This window comes from Saimiri boliviensis, chromosome 11, assembly GCF_048565385.1.
Source record: "Saimiri boliviensis isolate mSaiBol1 chromosome 11, mSaiBol1.pri, whole genome shotgun sequence".
NCBI classification, from domain to species: domain Eukaryota; kingdom Metazoa; phylum Chordata; class Mammalia; order Primates; family Cebidae; genus Saimiri; species Saimiri boliviensis.
Window position 1 is genome coordinate 117227833 of NC_133459.1, and position 18850 is coordinate 117246682.

Here is an 18850-nt window from a genome sequence, read left to right on the forward strand (position 1 = left end):
TTGGGCTCCAACTTGCAATTAGCCACGATTCTGAAGGCTCTGCTGTCTTTCTCATTTCTATCCACAGGTTTATCTCATTGTATTAAAATGGCTAACAGATGAATTTTATATTCATATATCATACTGTTCAGAATAAGAAGCTGTACCCTATAATTACTGGCAAAAGTTTTTAGTCACGCTATTTGAACAACCCCTGAACCAATCACTGTATAAAACAGATAAGATTATCCTGTTTGGTTTAGACTTGACCAGTGAGATCCTACCCATGGAGTTAGGGTGGGATCATTCCAATCCTTTCACCACTATGTAGTGGGAGAGAGCAAATAGATCTGGAAGTAACTTCCACAAAATCTACTGTAAAATATTAAAGAGATAAACTGTAACTCAGCCTACTCTAATCTTTGGGGGATTTACATCTATTCATGTGTGTAAATGAAGGGCAGTGTAGACCAGTGTTTACTTTTTTGCAGATGATAGGAGGAAAGAGGAGATAAATTGTTTTTCATTGAAAACTTTTCCTCCCACTATTTTACTATGAAAAATTTCAAACATAGAATTTGAAAGAATTGTACAGTGAATACCTGTAAACCCACTATCTCTATTCTATTAATATTTTTATATATTTACCTTTTCTGTTGCTTTATCGATATTCATCTACCATTATAGGGATCTTATTTTTTAATGAACTTCAAAGTTAAATTGTTATACTTTACCCCTAAACACTTATATATGCATATCATTAACTGAGTTATTGATGACCATTTGATTAAGAACTTCATACATATAAAGCTGTCTTGGCTTAAGGCCTTAGTATGAATCAGATTACTATGGACATTATAATGGTAATTGCTGAAAGAATTATTCAAAGATAGAACGAAGAATGAGATATGCGTGTATACATTTTACACATGTTACATTATGCCCTCTTAATATAAGGTTTTATTTGTGGTATGACAAAAGGTATGTATTTAAGGTCTCTTCAGTGAACGTGCAGAATACCTAAATTGTTGATATGTTGGGCCTCTTTTTTTTTAAGTTTGTTACTTACCTAATTAGTTTTACTTAGGAAACCAGTTAACTGGCAATCTGTTGTTATCAGCTAGACCAAAAGAAAACCTCAAGAAAATGCAGGTTTCTGGCAAATTTATTACTGTAGTTGACATTTTCCCACCTGCTTATCAGAAGCAACCATGTGGACACTGTTTGAAAATAGAAAGCTATAAAAATACTTAGGAAAAAAATCTTAAACATTAGATAATTAAATGAACTGTCCCAGAACGGAAATGAAATTGGTATCCACTTAGGATATAGTAGTTCATTGGTAATGTCTTTTGGTTTTGTAAATATAGTTACCCTGTTTTAATTTCTAAAGAGGATCCTAAAAGACTTTGAATTAACATGTTTAAATGAGAGCCTATTAGTGGAACATAAAAATCACAGACTTTTAGATAAATGGTCACTGATACATTTTAATTTATCAAATAGCATTTAGGACATCTCATTTTTTACTTCTGTTTTTGGAATGTCAGCTATATTTCCTTAAGGTAGACTGTTGAATCAGAATATCCCATGCGGAGCTTTCTAACTGGTCTGTCACACTAGTGTACTACTAATGTGTAACAAATATGCTGAGATAGTAATTGTCTTGTCCAGGGGTTACTGCCGTAGCCTGGAGTTGCTTAATCATCCTTTCTCATTCCTCAGTTTATCCAGTGTGCCTTAAATGTTGTTTGTTTTCTGAGTGTGCGTGCATGTGTTTATGTATCTGTGCATCACCACAGAAACAATGACTTAATGGGAGTCATAGTCCAACTTTTTGTTTGTGGAAGTTTTGCGGAAGAAACCCAACATTAAGCTTTATTAAATTTTATTTAAATTGGACAACAAAATAATTGGATTTAATAAAAAATACAGTTTTCCTCTTTGAAATTCTTTTTTCCACAGTGAATAGAAGTTCAGGAAGCACTTTATTTATTTATTTTTTTTTTGAGATGTAGTTTCACTCTTGTTGCCCAGGCTGGAGTGCAATGGCGTGATCTCAGCTCATCCCAGCCTCTGCTTCCTGGGTTCAGATGATTGTCCTGCCTCAGCCTTGCAAGTAGCTGGGATTACAGGAATGTGCCACCACGTTCGGCTAATTTGTATCTTTAGTAGAGACAAGGTTTCTCCATGTTGGTCAGGCTGGTCTCGAATTCTCGACCTCAGGTGATCCACCCACCTCGGCCTCCCAAAGTGCTAGGATTACGGGCGTGAGCCACCGCACCAGGAAAACACTTTTAAAGTTAAAAATATTCCGTCTGTTTTATCGTAAAGTTTCTTAGCTTCTGTGTTTTTCATCAAATGTCATTTTTCCTCCAAATAAAATGTTATTACAAAATTTTAAGCTAAACTCTGCTAAGACCCATCTTTGGAAAAAACATCTTTGGAGTCACTTGGTAGCTTTCTGTAAAACAAATTTATTGATTCCTGTTTTACTAGAATTTATTTTCATTGCAAGTTGTTCTGGAGGAAAGAATTGGTATTAATTGTTGTTACTAGGCATTCTGTAGCCTTTCAAATCTAAAGAGTTTGTGCATTTTTGAACTTCTCTCTTACAATGTTAGAGTTTACCTTGGCCATTGTCATCTTATTTACCCTGAAAATACTATATTATCCCAAATTTTATTGCTGTGAGATGTCCAAAATCCTCAAGAGCTTTACCTTTATATAGGACCGGATTCAAAGGTACTTTTCTCCAAGTCGGATTCCATATTGCAAACATCTAACCTTTCTATCTCATCCAGAAGGGTTTCTTCCTAGTAGTGTATTTCACTTTTCATCTAATCAACCAAGGAAGTGAGTATGACCTCATACCAAAACTAGGCCCCTTTGCCCCCGCCAAAAAGAAAAAAATACCACCTAAAAGGATAGCTGAGCTTATGTATCCAAATGAGTGATTCTTATAAAATTAGTCCTCCTTGGAAGTATATCAGTTTCCTCAGATGCTGCTGCCACTTCTCATGTCACATATGGGATTCGGAGACTCCTCCTATTAGAATAATGGTTTTTTCAAAAAACCAGCTCCTGGATTTATTGATTTTTTTTGAAGGGTTTTTTTTGTGTTTCTATCTTCTTTAGTTCTGCTCTGATCCTAGTTATTTCTTGTCTTCTGCTAGCTTTTGAATTTTTTTGATCTTGCTCCCCTAGCTCTTTCAGTTTTGACGATAGGGTGTCAGTTTTAGATCTTTCCTTGCTTCTCATGTGGGCATTTATTGCTATAAATTTCCCTCTAGACACTGCTTTAAATGTGTCCCAGAGATTCTGGTACATGTGTCTTTGTTCTCATTGGTTTCGAAGAACATCTTTCTTTCTGCCTTTACTTCTTTGTTTATCCAGTTGTCATTCAGGAGCAAGTTGTTCAGTTTCTATGTAGTTGTGCAGTTTTGGATGAGTTTCTTAATCCTGAGTTCTAATTTTATTGTGCTGTGGTCTGAGAGACTGTTTGTTATGATTTCCGTTCTTTTGCATTTGCTGAGGAGTGATTTACTTCCAATTATGTGGTCAGTTTTAGAGTAGGTGCAATGTGGTGTGGAGAAGAATGTATATTCTGTGGATTTGGGGTGGAGAGTTCTGTAGATGTCTTATTAGGTCTGCTTGGTCCAGATCTGTGTTCAATTCCTGGCTATCCTTGTTGATTTTTTGTCTCGTTGATCTGTCTAATATTGACAGTGGAGTGTTAAAATCTTCCGCTATTATTGTGTGGGAGTCTTAAGTCTCTTTGTAGGTCATTAAGAACTTGCTTTATGTATCTGGGTGCTCCTGTATTGGATGCATATATATTTAGGATCGTTAGCTCTTCTTGTTGCATTGATCATTTTACCATCCAAAAGCAATGGCAACAAAAGCCAAAACAGACAAATGGGATCTAGTTAAGAGTCTCTGCACAGCAAAAGAAACAATCATCAGAGTGAACTGGCACCCAACAGAATGGGAAAAAATTTTTGCAATCTACTCATCTGACAAAAGGCCAATATCCAGAATCTACAAAGAACTAAAGCAGATTTACAAGGAAAAAACCCATTCAAAAGTGGGCGAAAGATATAAACAGACACTTTTCAAAAGAAGACATTTATGAGGGCAACAAACATATGAAAAAATGCACATCATCACTGGGCATTAGAGAAATGCAAATCAAAACCATCTCACGCCAGTTAGAATGGTGATCATTAAAAAATCTGGAAACAACAGATGCTGCAGAGGATGTGGAGAAAAAGGAACACTTTTACACTGTTGGTGGGAGTGTAAATTATTTCAACCATTGTGGAAGACAGTGTGGCAATTCCTCAAGGATCTAGAAATAGAAATTCCATTTGGCCCAGTAATCCCATTACTAGGTATATACCCAAAGGATTATAAATCATTCTTTTATAAAGACACATGCACACATATGTTCACTGCAGCACTGTTTACAATAGCAAAGATCTGGAATCACCCCAAATGCCCATCAGTAATAGACTGGACAAAAAAATGTGGCACATATCTACCGTGGAATAGTATGGAGCCATAAAAAAAGATGAGTTCATGCCCTTTGTAGGGACATGGATGAATCTGGAAACCATCATTCTCAGCAAGCTGACACAAGAACAGAAAACCAAACACCACATGTTCTCACTCGTAGGCAGGTGTTGAACAATTAGAACACGTGAGCACAGGGAAAGGAACATCACACACTGGGGTGTGTTGGGGGGTGGGGGGCTGGGGAGGGATAGTGTGGGTAGGGAGGTTGGGGAGGGATAACATTGGGAGAAATGCCTGATGTAGGTGATGGGTGGATGGAGACAGCAAACCACCATGGCATGTGTGTACATATGCAACAATCCTACAAGCTCTGCACATGTACCCCAGAACTCAAAGTACATTTTTTAAAAAATAAAAGAACATGTTGGCTTATGCCTGTAATCTCGGCACTTTGGGAGGCCTAGGTGGGCCGATCACCTGAGGTTTAGAGTTCAAGACCAGCCTGACCAATATGGTGAAACCCTGTCTCTTATTTAAAAACAAACAGAAAAAGAACAATGGTTTTGTTTCTTTTATATGAATTAGGATTCATCCTTGTGTTTTTTTCCCCTCATTTCTACATTCCTCCTTCCTGTTTCATTCACTCTCTTATTCTCTGTTTGACATCATCCTTTTCTACTTTGAGGGTATACAGATAGAAGTGAGAATGGAGTAAGTCTAGAGCCAGTGAAAATCTAGGGTGAGATAGTCATGAAATAGACTGAATTTCAATGGTGAGTTTATCTTTCTTATAGTACTCTTTTGTTCTTATGCTGTGCCTTTGAAATATTTCATTTTAAAAGTGGGTGATTAAAAATAAGAGGCAGACATAAGCACATGTAAATGGTATTGGACAGCTTGTTTAATATGAGTCATTAGCTTAGGACCATGAATGCAAGTGGCTGTAGCATTTCATCTTCATTCTTTATATATTGTAGTTCGAATTTAAATTATCAGAGGCTAAAATAAATATTAAAGTAAATACATAGACTTCTGTAACAAATCCAAGAAAGCAAAGCATAAGTATCTGTCTACTTCATTGTTTCTCATGTTCAGAATGCTATAAATTAAGGTGAAAAATGTATTAACCATCTCTTTGACTCTTAGGCAACCGATTCACTCATGAAGTAGGAATAATATTACCTGTCACACAGTGTTGTTGTGATGATTACACATAAGCAAGCATAACAAATTCCTGGCACATTATAAGTGCCAATATTTCTCCATGAGAGCTCCGCAAGAGAATTAAACTCTACAGAAATGGTTTGAGTAAACTACACTGACTCTTGAACAACATGGGGATTAAGGGTGCTGATCCCTGCACGTTGGAAAATCTATGTATAACTTTAGACTCCCCCAAAACTAAACTACTAAGAGCCTACTTTTGACTAGGAGCCTTATTGATAAACAGTTAATTAATACATTTTGTATGTTACATGCATTACACAGTGTGTTCTTAAAGTAAGCTACAAGAAAGGTTGTTAAGAAAATCATAAGGAAAAGAAAATGTATTTATTGTTCCATTAAATGGAAGTGGATCATGGCAGTGGTCTTCATTTTTATCTTCATGTTGAGTAGGCTGAGGAGGAGGAGGAGGAAGAGAAGGGGTTGTCTTGCTGTCTCAAGGTGGCAGAGGCCGACAGAAGTCCATCTATTTGTGGACCTGCACAGCTCAAACCCATATTAAGGGTCAACTGTATTTTCTCACTTCTTCCAGTGATGGTACATGGTACTACTCTAGATGCATAGATCGTACACATACAACGATGCTTTAGACATTAGGACTTAATCCTTTGGGAATCTCAAATGAGAAGGGCTTGTGTTTTAAGTGTTCAATATGTAATAGCTATTTGGTTGCAAGTGGCAAAAGTTTGTATTTCTTTTTCTTTTTTTTTTTGAGACAGGTTCTCACTCTGCCTCCCAGTCTGGAGTGCAGTGACGTGAACACAACTTACTACAGCCTCAACCTCACAGACTCAAGCAGTCCTTTCACATTACCCTCCCTGGTAGCTGGGACCACAGGTGCCCATCACCATGCCGAGCTAATTTTTAAAAATTTTTTTGTGGAGACAGGGTCTTGCCATGTTGCCCAAGCTGGTTTTGAACTCCTGTGCTCAAGCAGTCTTCCCACCTCAGCCTCTGAAAGTGCTAGGATTACAGGGATAAGCCACCATGCCCAGCCAGAAATTTATATTTAGACTGGTTTAAATAATAAAGGGACTTTATTGTTCCATGTAAATGAGAAAACAGGGAAGGCCTCAGAGATGATGTGATAAGGACTCTGACTTAGTATCTCTGCTATTCTGTTAGTTCAGCCTTTTCTGTGGCAGTTGAGTGGAACTAATATTTCTAACTAAATTTTCTTTCTTTCTTTTTTTTTTTTTAAAGACAGAGTTTCACCATGTTGGTCAGGCTGGTCTTGAACTCTCGGCCTCAGGTGATCCACCCACCTTGGCCTCCAAAGTGCTTGGATTACAGGTGTGAGCCACTGCGCCTGGCCTCTAACTAAATTTTTAAAAGAAGAATATATATTTTTCCTAAATACGGGCTTTTGGCTAAAAAGCATAAGGTGTATTTTGTATATATTTTACAAGCCTAGCATATTTGGAATATAGTAATGGTTAAATAAGACAGTTTTGGCTTAGATAACTGTATCTGATATTAGTATGTGTAAATATACAGTTATACATTGCTTAACAACTAGAATATGTTCTGAGAAATTCATCCTTAGGCAGTTTCATCATTGTGTGAACATCATAGAGTGTACTTACACAAACCCAGATGGTATAGCCCTCTACACACGTGGACTATATGGTGTAGCCTCTTGTTCCTAGGCTACAAACCTATATAACTTGTTACTCTACTGAATGCTGTAGGCAGTTGTAACACAGTGGTCAGAATTTGTGTATCTAAACATAGAAGAGGTACAATAAAAATATAAAAGATTTAAAATGGTACACCTGTGTGGATCATGGTATGGTGAATGGAACTTGAAGGACTGAAAGTTGCTTTGGGTGAGTCAGTGAGTGAATATGAAGACCTAGGATATTACTGCACACTGCTGTAGACTTCATAAACACAGTACAGTTAATCTATAAATTTATTTTCTTAATTTTTACTTCTTCAATAATGAATTAACCTTAGCTTACTGTAACTTTTTTACTTTTTAAACAATTTTTTTAACTTTTTGACTCTTTTGTAATAACACTTAGTTTAAAATACAAATATATTGTACAGCTGTACAAAAATATCTTCTTTATATCTTTATAAGCTATTTTTAACTCTTTAAACCGTTTTATTAAAAGCTTAGACATATGGCCAGGCACAATGGCTCACGCCTATAATCCCAGCACTTTGGGAGGCCAAGGCAGGCAGATTACTTGAGGCCAGGAGTTCAAGATGACCAGCCTGGCCAATGTGATGAAACCCCATCTCTACTAAAAATACAAAAATTAGCCAGGCATGGTAGCATGCACCTGTAATCTCAGCTACTTAGGAGGCTGCTTGAACTTGGGAAGTGGAGGTTGCAGTCAGCCAAGATTGTGCCACTGCACTCCAGCCTGGACAGAGGGGGACTCTGTCTCAAAACAAACAAACAAACAAAAACACAAAGGCACAAGCACACACATTATCCTAGACTTATATAGGGTCAGGGTCATCAATATCATTGTCTTCTACCTCTACATCTTGTCCCACTGGAAGGTCTTCAAGGGCAGTAACACACATTTGGCTGTCATCTCCTATGAGAACACTGCTTTCTTCTGGAATATCTCTTGGAGGACCTGGCTAATTGGCCGAGGCTTACAGTTAATTTTTCTTGTATAAGTAAAAAGAGTATACTAAAATAATAAAAGTATAGTATATTAAAAACATAAATCTGTAACATTATTATCAAGTACTGCACAAAATTGTATATGCTATACTTTTATACAACTGGCAACACAGTAGATTTCTCCACTCCAGCACCACCAGAAACACATGAGTAATGTGTTTTACCATGACATTGTACAACTACAGTATCACCAGGCATTAAGGATTTTTTTATTACACTCTTATGGGACTGCCTTCATGTATTCATTCTGTCATTGACCAAAACATCATAATGTGGAACATGACTACATGAGAAAATAATTTTAAGCCTATAGAAGCTGTAGTTGGCCTTTTATGTCTATGCAAATATTAGTTACACTAAACCACTTCAGCAGGCCATATTCTAGTAAAAGGTTTTTAAGACAGATTGCCATAAGAAAGAGAACAAAGCAAAACAAACAAAAAAACAAGGAGTTTATAGGAATAAGTTGATGAAAGGATTTGAAGAACAAACTAAGAGAGATGCAGTTTGTGTAGGAAAGACTGTTAACACAGAACAGCAGTCTTGTTGGAAAGATGCTTGACTCTTTTTTTAGAACAGATTTTTGCTCTTGTTGCCCAGGCTGAAGTGCAATGACATGTTCTCGACTCACTGCAACCTCCACCTCCCAGGTTGAAGCGATTCTCCTGCCTCACCTCCTGAGTAGCTGGGATTACAGGTGCACGCCACCACAGCCAGCTAATTTTTTGTATTTTTAGTAGAGACAGGGTTTCACCATGTTGGCCAGGCTGGTCTTGAACTTGTGACCTTAAGTGATTCATCCGCCTTGGCCTCTCAAAGTGCTGGGATTACAGGTGTGAGCCACTGTGCCCTGCCTATTGCTAGAACAGTTCTATTTGGTACTTCCTGCCGAGGATGTTAGTGAATAGTATGTAGGATGAAAGTGGAGGGTGGACTTGACTTCAGTCAGAGAACTAAACCAGAGGATGTTCAAGGTCCCTTCTAACTATAATTTTAAAGATAGGAGGAATCTCCACATTGACAAATACTTTTCACAGCAACCCATTACTCTCAGGGTAATTGTAAGACACATTTTAAAACTTACTTTTTAAAAAACCTATGAATACTTGGATAGTACTAAGGTAACTTTTACAGGGACTTCAAAGCTCTCTAAAGTCAATATATATCTTTCTGTTCTACATGTATTGATATTACATGATCTCCGTTCTACATGTATTGATATTACATGATCTCCAAGTTGTATTATTGAGAGAGAATAGCAAAGTACAGAATAGCATACTTACTGTCTGTAGTATGGATAAATATATGTGTGCATGTATTCATTTATGTTTAATTATATATATGTAAAATATCATGGAAAGACTACACCAGAAAACTATTAACAATGGTTGTCTCCATGCAAGGAAACTGGGTGATTGGCAACTGTTAAAATAAGCCCATATTCTTTTGGTATCAGGAGTTACTCAGTAGCTTCAGTAGAAGCCTGCGGATCAGAGCTGCTTAACATTTTAAGCATCGACACATGGCTTCCTAATTATAAATAATCTGGAGACCTCAAAAACAGTTGTAGTTTCACTGTTTAATAAGCTCTTTATGTGAAAAATAATTTATATTTGTTTTCAGGTAGTATAAGAAAAAGTTTGTGTCTTTACCAATCTGTATCCCTGGAAAATAGTCCCAACGCTCATCTGAAACGAAAGATCAGAAGCAGCTTTTCATCAGCTATATCTGAGACTTCCAATCCACATTGAGAGCTAATTAAACAGAGGAGACTCAAAGCTGTCTTCCCCTTTTTAGAGTGATTTGGACAACTTTTTCTTTTTTTCCCCTTTTCTGTTCCCCAAGCAAAAGCAGATTCCCAATGAAGCTGTGGGAAGCTTGCCATCTTCTTAAGTATTGAATTTCTTACGATATGAATAGAGAATCATCTCCTCTCAAAATAACTAGATAAATGGCTTTAAAATTCTATGATAATTTTTTTGTCCGTACACCCATTCAATTACTTATTTCTGAGACTCCTTCAAAAGATGTATTTTATAAATTATATTTATTGTAAACCTTTATTAAGCATTTTTAAAGAAATTCAACATAGTTTACTATGAATTGTTTGTCAGAGGTGGTTTGAGAATGGATTTGTGCAGAATTCAGCTGACTAAAGAGTACGTGCCTGTGGTTTTCCTATACCTTGAAATATTTGAGTACATGCTGTGAAAAATTGCCTCTTGTTTTTGCTTTGTTGTTTTGCCACAAAACAGAAAGAAGAAGGAAAGCTTCAAGGACAGCTTAACAAGTCTGATTCTAACCAGTATATTAGGGAACTGAAAGATCAGATAGCAGAGCTGAATCATGAGGTAAGTGATAAATTTTGATCTTCACATATTTCTTTCTTCCTTCCTCTGTATTGTAACAACACTTAATTACTGGTTATAAGACTGACTCAATGCTGAATATCTTCTATTAATTATTGGTTATAATAATATTTTTGAAGATTATCTTCTTTTTAGCAAGATCTTCTGTTCTAATATTGGGGATTTATTTACTTTTAACCTCGTTAGCATGACCTAAAATGATCAATTAATATTTTCCTGGCAAATATTTTATTTTTTTATTGTGGTATAAAAACTCTTGATAGTTTGCATAGATGTCAAAGTTACTTCAACTAAACTAAAATGTCGCTTATACCTATAGAATAGATTTGTGGTATTTACCGTTGCGTGCAGAGGGAAGTCTTTTTACTCTTGTCTTCTTTCCCCTCATGGTGGTATTACTGAGATTGCAAAAAAGGATACTTGCCTAATATCAGTTAACAGATTTCTTAGTATCTGAATGCTTTTTAAACTGGCACTGCCTTGAATCTGTGAGATTCAACTCACAAAATTTTCAGTTTTACTAGTAATTTAAACTAACATGTTTTGATTAAAGAGATACTTGCTGTAAATGTGTCTCTAGGTCAATTCTCTTGTCCTTTATTATTTTCTATTCTAATGATAATATTTGGCTAAACACTAATGAAATGCTGTATTTCTTGTTTTACATTATTTATAAAATAATGTTTATTCACAGTGATGAGACTTGAGAGGGTAATATAACCTTCATTTGTTTAAAAAGAAGAAAAAGAAAGAAAAAAGAACTAATTTGAACACTAAATGAATTTAAACCTCAAAGGAAAAAGTTTAGACATTACCCTTTCCTGGTATTACACCCTTCAGTTAAAGTCTGTGTTTTGGGTAATACCTCCTGGAAGTAGTCAGTCAAAGAGTAAATTCTAAATGAAGGAGAAACAAAGCATAAACAAAAACAGTAAATCTTAGATGTGGCTCAGTTTAATTTGTTTTGAAATTTGGTGGATCATTCCTGTAAATATTAATTTTCAGCCATGATAACATTTGAGGGATTCAGCATCTTACATATAATCTTTACCTATTTATATTTATTTCTTATAATCTTTTTAAATGGATAGCCATAGTGTGAAAGAACAAGTTATAAATAAGTGTGTTCCAGAAGTCTTTATTCTTTTGAGAACCTTAGGAATTATTTATGTTCAAAAGGTGTTCTCAAAGGAAATTCTGACTAAAATAAAGCAACCTCCTGTTTTAAAATTTTGACATCTCATGATAAGGAAGCTTTAATGTTGCTGAAACAAGAAAGTTACATATAGATTGACTTTATCTCTAAAACTAATCTAAAAACCAGTCAACAAACATTAATTTTCCCTTGGCATATGCTTTGACTAAAAATAATGATATTCTGGCTGGGCATGGTGGCCCACACCTGTAATCCCAGCACTTTGGGAGGCCAAGGCGGATGGTTCACTTGAGGTCAGGAGTTTGAGACCAGCCTGGCCAACATGGTGAAACCCTGTCTCTACTAAAATACAAAAATTAGCCAGGCATGGTTGTGTGTGCCTGTAATCCCAGCTACTGAGGAGGCTGAGGCAGGAAAATCACTTGAACCTGTGAGGTGGAGGTTGCAGTGAGCCAAGATCACACCACTGCATTCCAGGTGACACACTAGGACTCCCATAAACAAACAAACAAACAAACAAACTCACTCATCAGGACTGCCAGAAAATAATTCACATGAAGTTTAACTTTAATGTCAGTTTTTTATCTGTGGCCTGAGAAAGGAGTCTCTTACCTTATACAAACATGAAAAGAAAATTAATCAACAGGATAGAATTTTCTACTGTTAAAATTAAAAGCTAAATTGTGCAAATTGAAGAGTAGAAACCAAACAACTGCTTCTTTTTAAAAAAGAAAGAAAAAAAAACCTTTAAAGCATTTTTGTTTATTAATATCCTTCCTCATTGCAGATAGAATTAAGGAAATTTGCAACTGTTACAAATGACAAACTATAATTTTGGGAGAAAAAGGAAAGAAAAAAACTGTAGGAATATAATATGGAAGCATGAATAAGACCATTATAAAAATGCATACCATAAAAATACCTATTTCCTATAAGTGGGTCTCAGATTTGGCTCAAAGGCTTTTAGCTCAAAAGAAAACCTGGTCACTTAAACATTTCAGAGTGTCTACACTGAAATGTAGATTCTCTTCGTGAAATGATGAGAACAGACCAGCTAGCTAGAAGAGCCACCCTATTCCTGATACTAAGATTAAATAACAGTTTATCCATTGCTTCCTCAAAGGAGACCTAATATGAGTTCCCTGGTTATTATCCTTAACATTCTGGAATAGAATGGCTTCATAATCATAAAAGTTAAATAATTTAAAGAATAGAAGTTTAAAAAAAATGTATGTAGACTGGGCAATGGCTTATGCCTGTGATACCAGCATTTTGGGGGACCAAGGTCAGAGAGTCACCTGAGCCTGGGAGTTCAAGACCAGCTTGAGCAACATAGGGAGACCCAGTCTCTATTTAAAAAAAAAAAAAACGGGTGTGGTGGCATGTGTCTGTGATCCCATCTACTCTGGTGGCCGAGGCAGGAGGCTTGCTTGAGTCCAGGAGGTCAAGGCTGCACTGAACCTTGATCACACCATTGCACTCCAGCCTAGGTGACAGAGTGAGAGACCCTGCCTTAAAAAAAAAGTTTTGTGTAGCAGCATAACATACAGAGAAGTGTCCAAGTCAAAAGCTCAATAAATTATGACAAAATGATCATACTCATGTAGGTACTACCCACGTCCAAGAAATAGACCCAAAGCCCTTTTTATACTCTTTCAACCCCTGTCCTCTCCCTTCTCCTCAAAGGTAACCATGATCTGAGACTTCTAATACAGTAGTTTAAGTTTTTGAACTTTATATAAATGGCTTTTTGCAGTATGTATTCTTTTTTGTTTTTTGTTTTTTTTGAGACAAGTCTCATTCTTGTTGTCCAGGCTAGAGTGCCATGGTGCGATCTCGGCTCACTGCAGCTTCCGCCTCCCAGGTTCATGCGATTCTTTTGCCTCAGCCTCCTGAGTAGCTGGGATTACAGGCATGCACTACCACGCCTGGCCAATTTTTGTATTTTTAGTAGAGATGGGGTTTCTCCTTGTTGGTCAGATTGGTCTCGAACTCTCGACCTCAGGTGATCCGCCCACCTTGGCCTCCCAAAGTGCTGGGATTACAGGCACCAGCCACCGTGCCCAGCCTGCAGTATGACACAAAAGAAGGCTTTTGTGTCTTGCTGCTTTTGCTCAACATTGTTTGTGAGATTTTACTGTGTCATTTTAAAGTGTAGCTGTATGTTGTTCATTTTCATCGCTGTACATTTTCCTTTGTATAAATATACCATAATGTGTTGATGAACATTTGCATTATTTCGCATTTGGTCTGTTAAGAACATTGCTTTAGTGATTTATGCCAGTTTATACTGTCTATAAACAGTGAAGAAAGTTCTTACTGTTCTGCATCCTCATTAACATGTGGAATTGTCGGTCTTTTTTATTTTAGCCATTCTGTGACTATAAAGAGATTTCTCATTATAGTTTTAATATGCATTTCCCTGATTGTTAATGAGGTTGGGTACTTTTCTCCCAGTATATAGAACAATGTTGGCATGTAGTAGGTGCTTTGTGAAAATATTTCTAATGAAAAAATGATGTTTGTGGAAGGTTTTGCAGATGAGGTAACATGTAAGTTGCATGGTAATGCCAAGAAGCTTCTTAATAGGTGAAAATCAGTGGAAAGAGCATTCCAGACAAAAGAAACAGCTAGCCCAAAGACCCTAGAAGAAAATGAAATGGTCGTTTTGAGAAACAATACTAGTGTGTCTGGAGTATAGTGAAGGGTAGGAAAAATTGTATAAGATAAAATTAGAGAGCCAGGTGAGGTCAGATTATTTACAGTTGGTCCTCTATATCCATGAATTTTGCATCAGTGGATTCAGCCAAACATGGATCAAAAATATTTTTTAAAGACTATTGTATCTGTATCTGTACTGAACATCTACAAACTTTTTTCCTTATTATTATTCCCTAAACCAGGCGTCCCCAGACTTTTTACACAGAGGGCCAGTTCACTGTCCCTCAGACCGTTGGAGGGCCGCCACATACTGTGCTCCTCTCACTGACCACCAATGAAAGAGGTACCCCTTCCTGAAATGCGGTGGGGGGCCGGATAAATGGCCTCAGAGGGCCGCATGCAGCCCACGGGCTGTAGTTTGGGGACGCCTGCCCTAAACAATACAGTATAACAGTTTATATTGCATTAACATTGTGTTAGGTATTATAAGTAATCTAGAGATGATTTGAAGTATACAGGAAGTCAGGCATGGGTTATATACAAATATGCCATTATATATCAGGGGCTTGAGCATGCATGGGATTTAGTATCCTTGGGACATCCTGGACCCAGTCTTCCACAGATACCAAGAGACAACTGTGTAGGGCTTTGTAAACCAGGGGGTATAGTGGAAAGCTTTTCAATGTTTTTAGTTGTTGTTATTGGGGGGTTTTTGGTTGGGTTTGTTTTGGTTTTTACTTTTTTTTTAGAGGTGGGGGTTTTGCTATGTTGTTCAGGCTAGCCTCTAACTCCTGGGCTCAAGCAATCCTTCCATATTAACCTCCTGAGTAGCTGAGGCTACAGGGCCACACCACTGTGCCTGACTTCTTTGGATGGTTTCAAACTGAAAATTTTATAATTTCATTTGTTCTGCCTGCCATATGACGAACTGATTGTAGGTAGAAGAGAAAGAATGAGAACACGGGAATTCATCAGGAGTCTGTTACAATGGTCCAGATAAGATCAAACATGGCTTAGAAGGATGGAAGAAGGGGAAACGTAATGTGGCTGTTAGAAGTATGTTTATCTCATAAGAAAAAGCATTCAGTGACTCCAGAGAGTGTTGGCTTGAGTAACTGAGTGAATGGTTGGTTGGTGCCATTGACTAAGATAGAGAAAGGTAAGCAAGAGCTCTATTTTTTCTTTTAATTTTTTTCATTTTTTTTCCCCTAAATTATAAAAATAAGAGAGGAGGCGCTGGGGAAAGCTCTGGGGTCCCAGTTGCCAAGGTACTCGCAGCTCCGAAGAGATGCGGATGCGGGATACCACCTCCACCCAAGAGCTCTATTTTTATGCCAAGGTTTGTGGTAAGGTTGAGATTTCCATTAAACATTCAAATGAAGATATCAGATAGGCAGTGGATATGTGAATCTGAAATTCTGAAGAGAGATCAGGGCTAAAAAATAGGTATATTCGTCAATGGCATATAAATGGCATTCATATATAAAGAGAAAGGGGTCCAGGAGGAAGTTCTGAAGCTCCTTAACCTTTAAGGAATAGAGAGCCAGGAGAGGACCAAAACCACGAGGGAGATAAGTGGGAAACTGGAGAGACTAAAGACATAGGAGTCCCAGAAGGAAGAAGGGAGCATTTCAGCATTATTATTTAAATTAGATTTTAAACTTCCCTGATCCTGCTGAAGAATAAACTTACTAAGAAAGATTTTTTGGCCAGGTGAAGTGGCTCAAACCTATAATCCCAGCAATTTGGGAAGCCGTGGCAGGCAGCTCACGTCAGGTCAGGAGTTTGAGACCAGCCTGGCCAACATGGAGAAACCCTGTCTCTCAAAAAAAAAAAAAAAAAAAAAATTAACCAAGTGTGGTGGTGCATGCCTATAGTTCCAGCTACTGGGAAGTCTGAGGTGGGAGGACTGCTTGAGCTTGGGAAGCGGAGGTTGCAGTGAGCTGAGATCGCACCACTGCACTCCAGCCTGGGTGACAGAGCAAGACCCTGTATCAAGAAAAAAAAAAAAAAAAAGATTTCTTCAGAATTTTTTATGATTTGTCAGAGAACAATGGATAATTTTAGAAAGAACTTGAAAGGAGAAATGTTCTGTTGCTAAATACTACTGAAACACTCTTCCTGAAGAAATAGAAACAGCCTAGCATGGTAGCTCATGCCTGTTATCCCAGCACTCAGAGAGGCTGAGGCAGACAGATCACCTAAGGTCAGGAGTTTGAGACCAGCCTGGCCAATATAGCTAAACCCGTCTCTACTAAAAAAAAAAAAAAAAAAAAAAAAAATTAGCAGGACATGGTGGCACGTGCCTGTAAGCTGAGGCACAGGAATGGCTTAAACCTAACAGGCAGAAGTTGCAGTGAACCAAGATCTCACTAGCGTACTCTAGCCTGAGCCACAGAGACTCTGTCTCCAAAAAAAAAAAAAAGAGAGAGAGAGAGAGAAATGTAAGCTATTTCAAGGCAAAGCTGGCCAAAAAAAAAACTATTTTAGTATGCTGTAAAGAACATACAACTCAGGTAGATAAAACCAACTTACTTTCTAGGAGTAATCATTGTATTGGTTTCTACTACCCAGAGGTCTTCATCATCCTATCTTTTTTGTTGGGAAGATAATTTTTTTAACTTAAATTATGTCACAGGAATCTTTTTTATTATCTCTACCAGCTAAGTGGGAGATTAGTAATTTGAGTAAATAAAAAGAAATGTAAATAAATCCCTTACTGAAGTTTGACTTTGAAAATGTTTATATAGACAGGAATGATAGTGTGGGCCTTGTAGTTTTAGTTGCTTGGGAGACTGAAGCAGGAGGATTGCTCTGAACCGAGGAGTCTGAGGTTGCAGTGAGCTAAGATCATGCCACTGCAGTCCAGCATGGGTGACAGTGAGACCCTAACTCTAAAAAAAATAAAATAAAAGCATAAGAAAAAAATTATGTCAATATTCCTTGAGTTTTTAAAATTCTTATATCTGTTTATATAAACCTGAGCTATGGACTTAATTATCTTTCAAAAAGTATTTTTAATGTCTTAGACATTCTTAATATGGTTTTTAGTATGTATACTCATTTTGTTATTAAGGAATTTTTGAAATAAGGAACTTTAACATAATCAAATGACAGTGTAGTAAGTCCTCACTTAACATTATCAGTAGGTTCTTGGAAACTGAGACTTTCAAGTGAAGGACATATAACATGTCTGTGAATAAAGTCATTTTAAAAATAATGATGGGAGGAAAAATGGTTTCTTTATATATCATCTCAATTAAAATGACAGTTTCCAGAAACCTATGGAAAATGGTAAGTGAGGACTTACTGTATACTGTCTTATATTTCTTTGGAGGTGGGAAATTTTTTTGAGGTGGGAAGGCAGAGGTTGCAGTGAGCCGAGATTTTACCACTGCATTCCAGACTGGGTGGCAGAGTGAAACACTGTCTCAAAATAAATAAATAAATAATCCCACAGAGGATACTTTACTTTATTCAAGACTTTTAGACCACTTTTCAGTTTTATGGTGTATTCATAAAATGTAATTGATGTTCTACCCATTATATGCATCTGTGTATCTAATTGCTGCCATAGATAGAAAAAAATTTTTTAACTTGTTAATGAAAATATGTGCCTGTAATGATAGTAATTTCATTAAGAAATGAGTTGATTAATGACAACATGAACACAGAGATCTAGTAGGAGAGGGATAAGGTGCTAGATAAGGAAACCACCTAGAAAAGAAAAAAATCTCAATTAAAAATCAGGTGAGGGAAAATATTAGAACTTTAAAATGTAAGAAACCAAGTAAGAAAGCCTTTTAGGAATATTAACTAAGGTAGGATATGCTTCCAGAAGACTTAAGAGATTTCTAGGATGAAATCCGAGTGAGCAGCCAACTTAGAGAATACAGAATCCAACATAAAACAAGGGATTTGAGTCTGATGCTCAGAATTAGAGACCAAATAAATATCTTCAAAGGATATATCACACTGGTCAAGAAACAGAAACAGGTGGAATTGTAAAGTCAGTCTTGGATGTTAAGCTGCATTAAATGGGATTTTTTTCTAGCATTGTTGTAGAAACAATGAGAAGAGCAGCCCTGCGCCCAAAGAACTTTTAGTTTGGTGGAGAAAAGTGGAAAAGTAATGTGATAAAGACTATATGGTTGGCTCTGATAGGGAGTACTCAATAGTTAGAAATGGGAGATAGCACAGCACTTAATTTCATTTATTCTAATTAGTGGTTGTTGTATCCTCTTTGATGCTCAGAATCAAGCTGAATTGTGAATTTCTTGACGGCAAAGATTATCT

At 36.9% G+C, this 18850-nt stretch overlaps 1 protein-coding gene across 6 annotated transcripts in view; it reads left to right on the top strand.

Moving 5' to 3' along the window:
- EVI5 (ecotropic viral integration site 5) overlaps positions 1–18850 on the top strand; it is a 215300-nt gene that overhangs the window by 171401 nt on the left and 25049 nt on the right. For all 6 annotated transcript variants that reach the window (XM_074381419.1, XM_039460946.2, XM_074381421.1 and 3 more), the window contains one exon: positions 10624–10719. In XM_074381419.1, coding sequence (XP_074237520.1) covers positions 10624–10719 — 96 coding nt within the window. The remainder of the gene's footprint in view (positions 1–10623; positions 10720–18850) is intronic.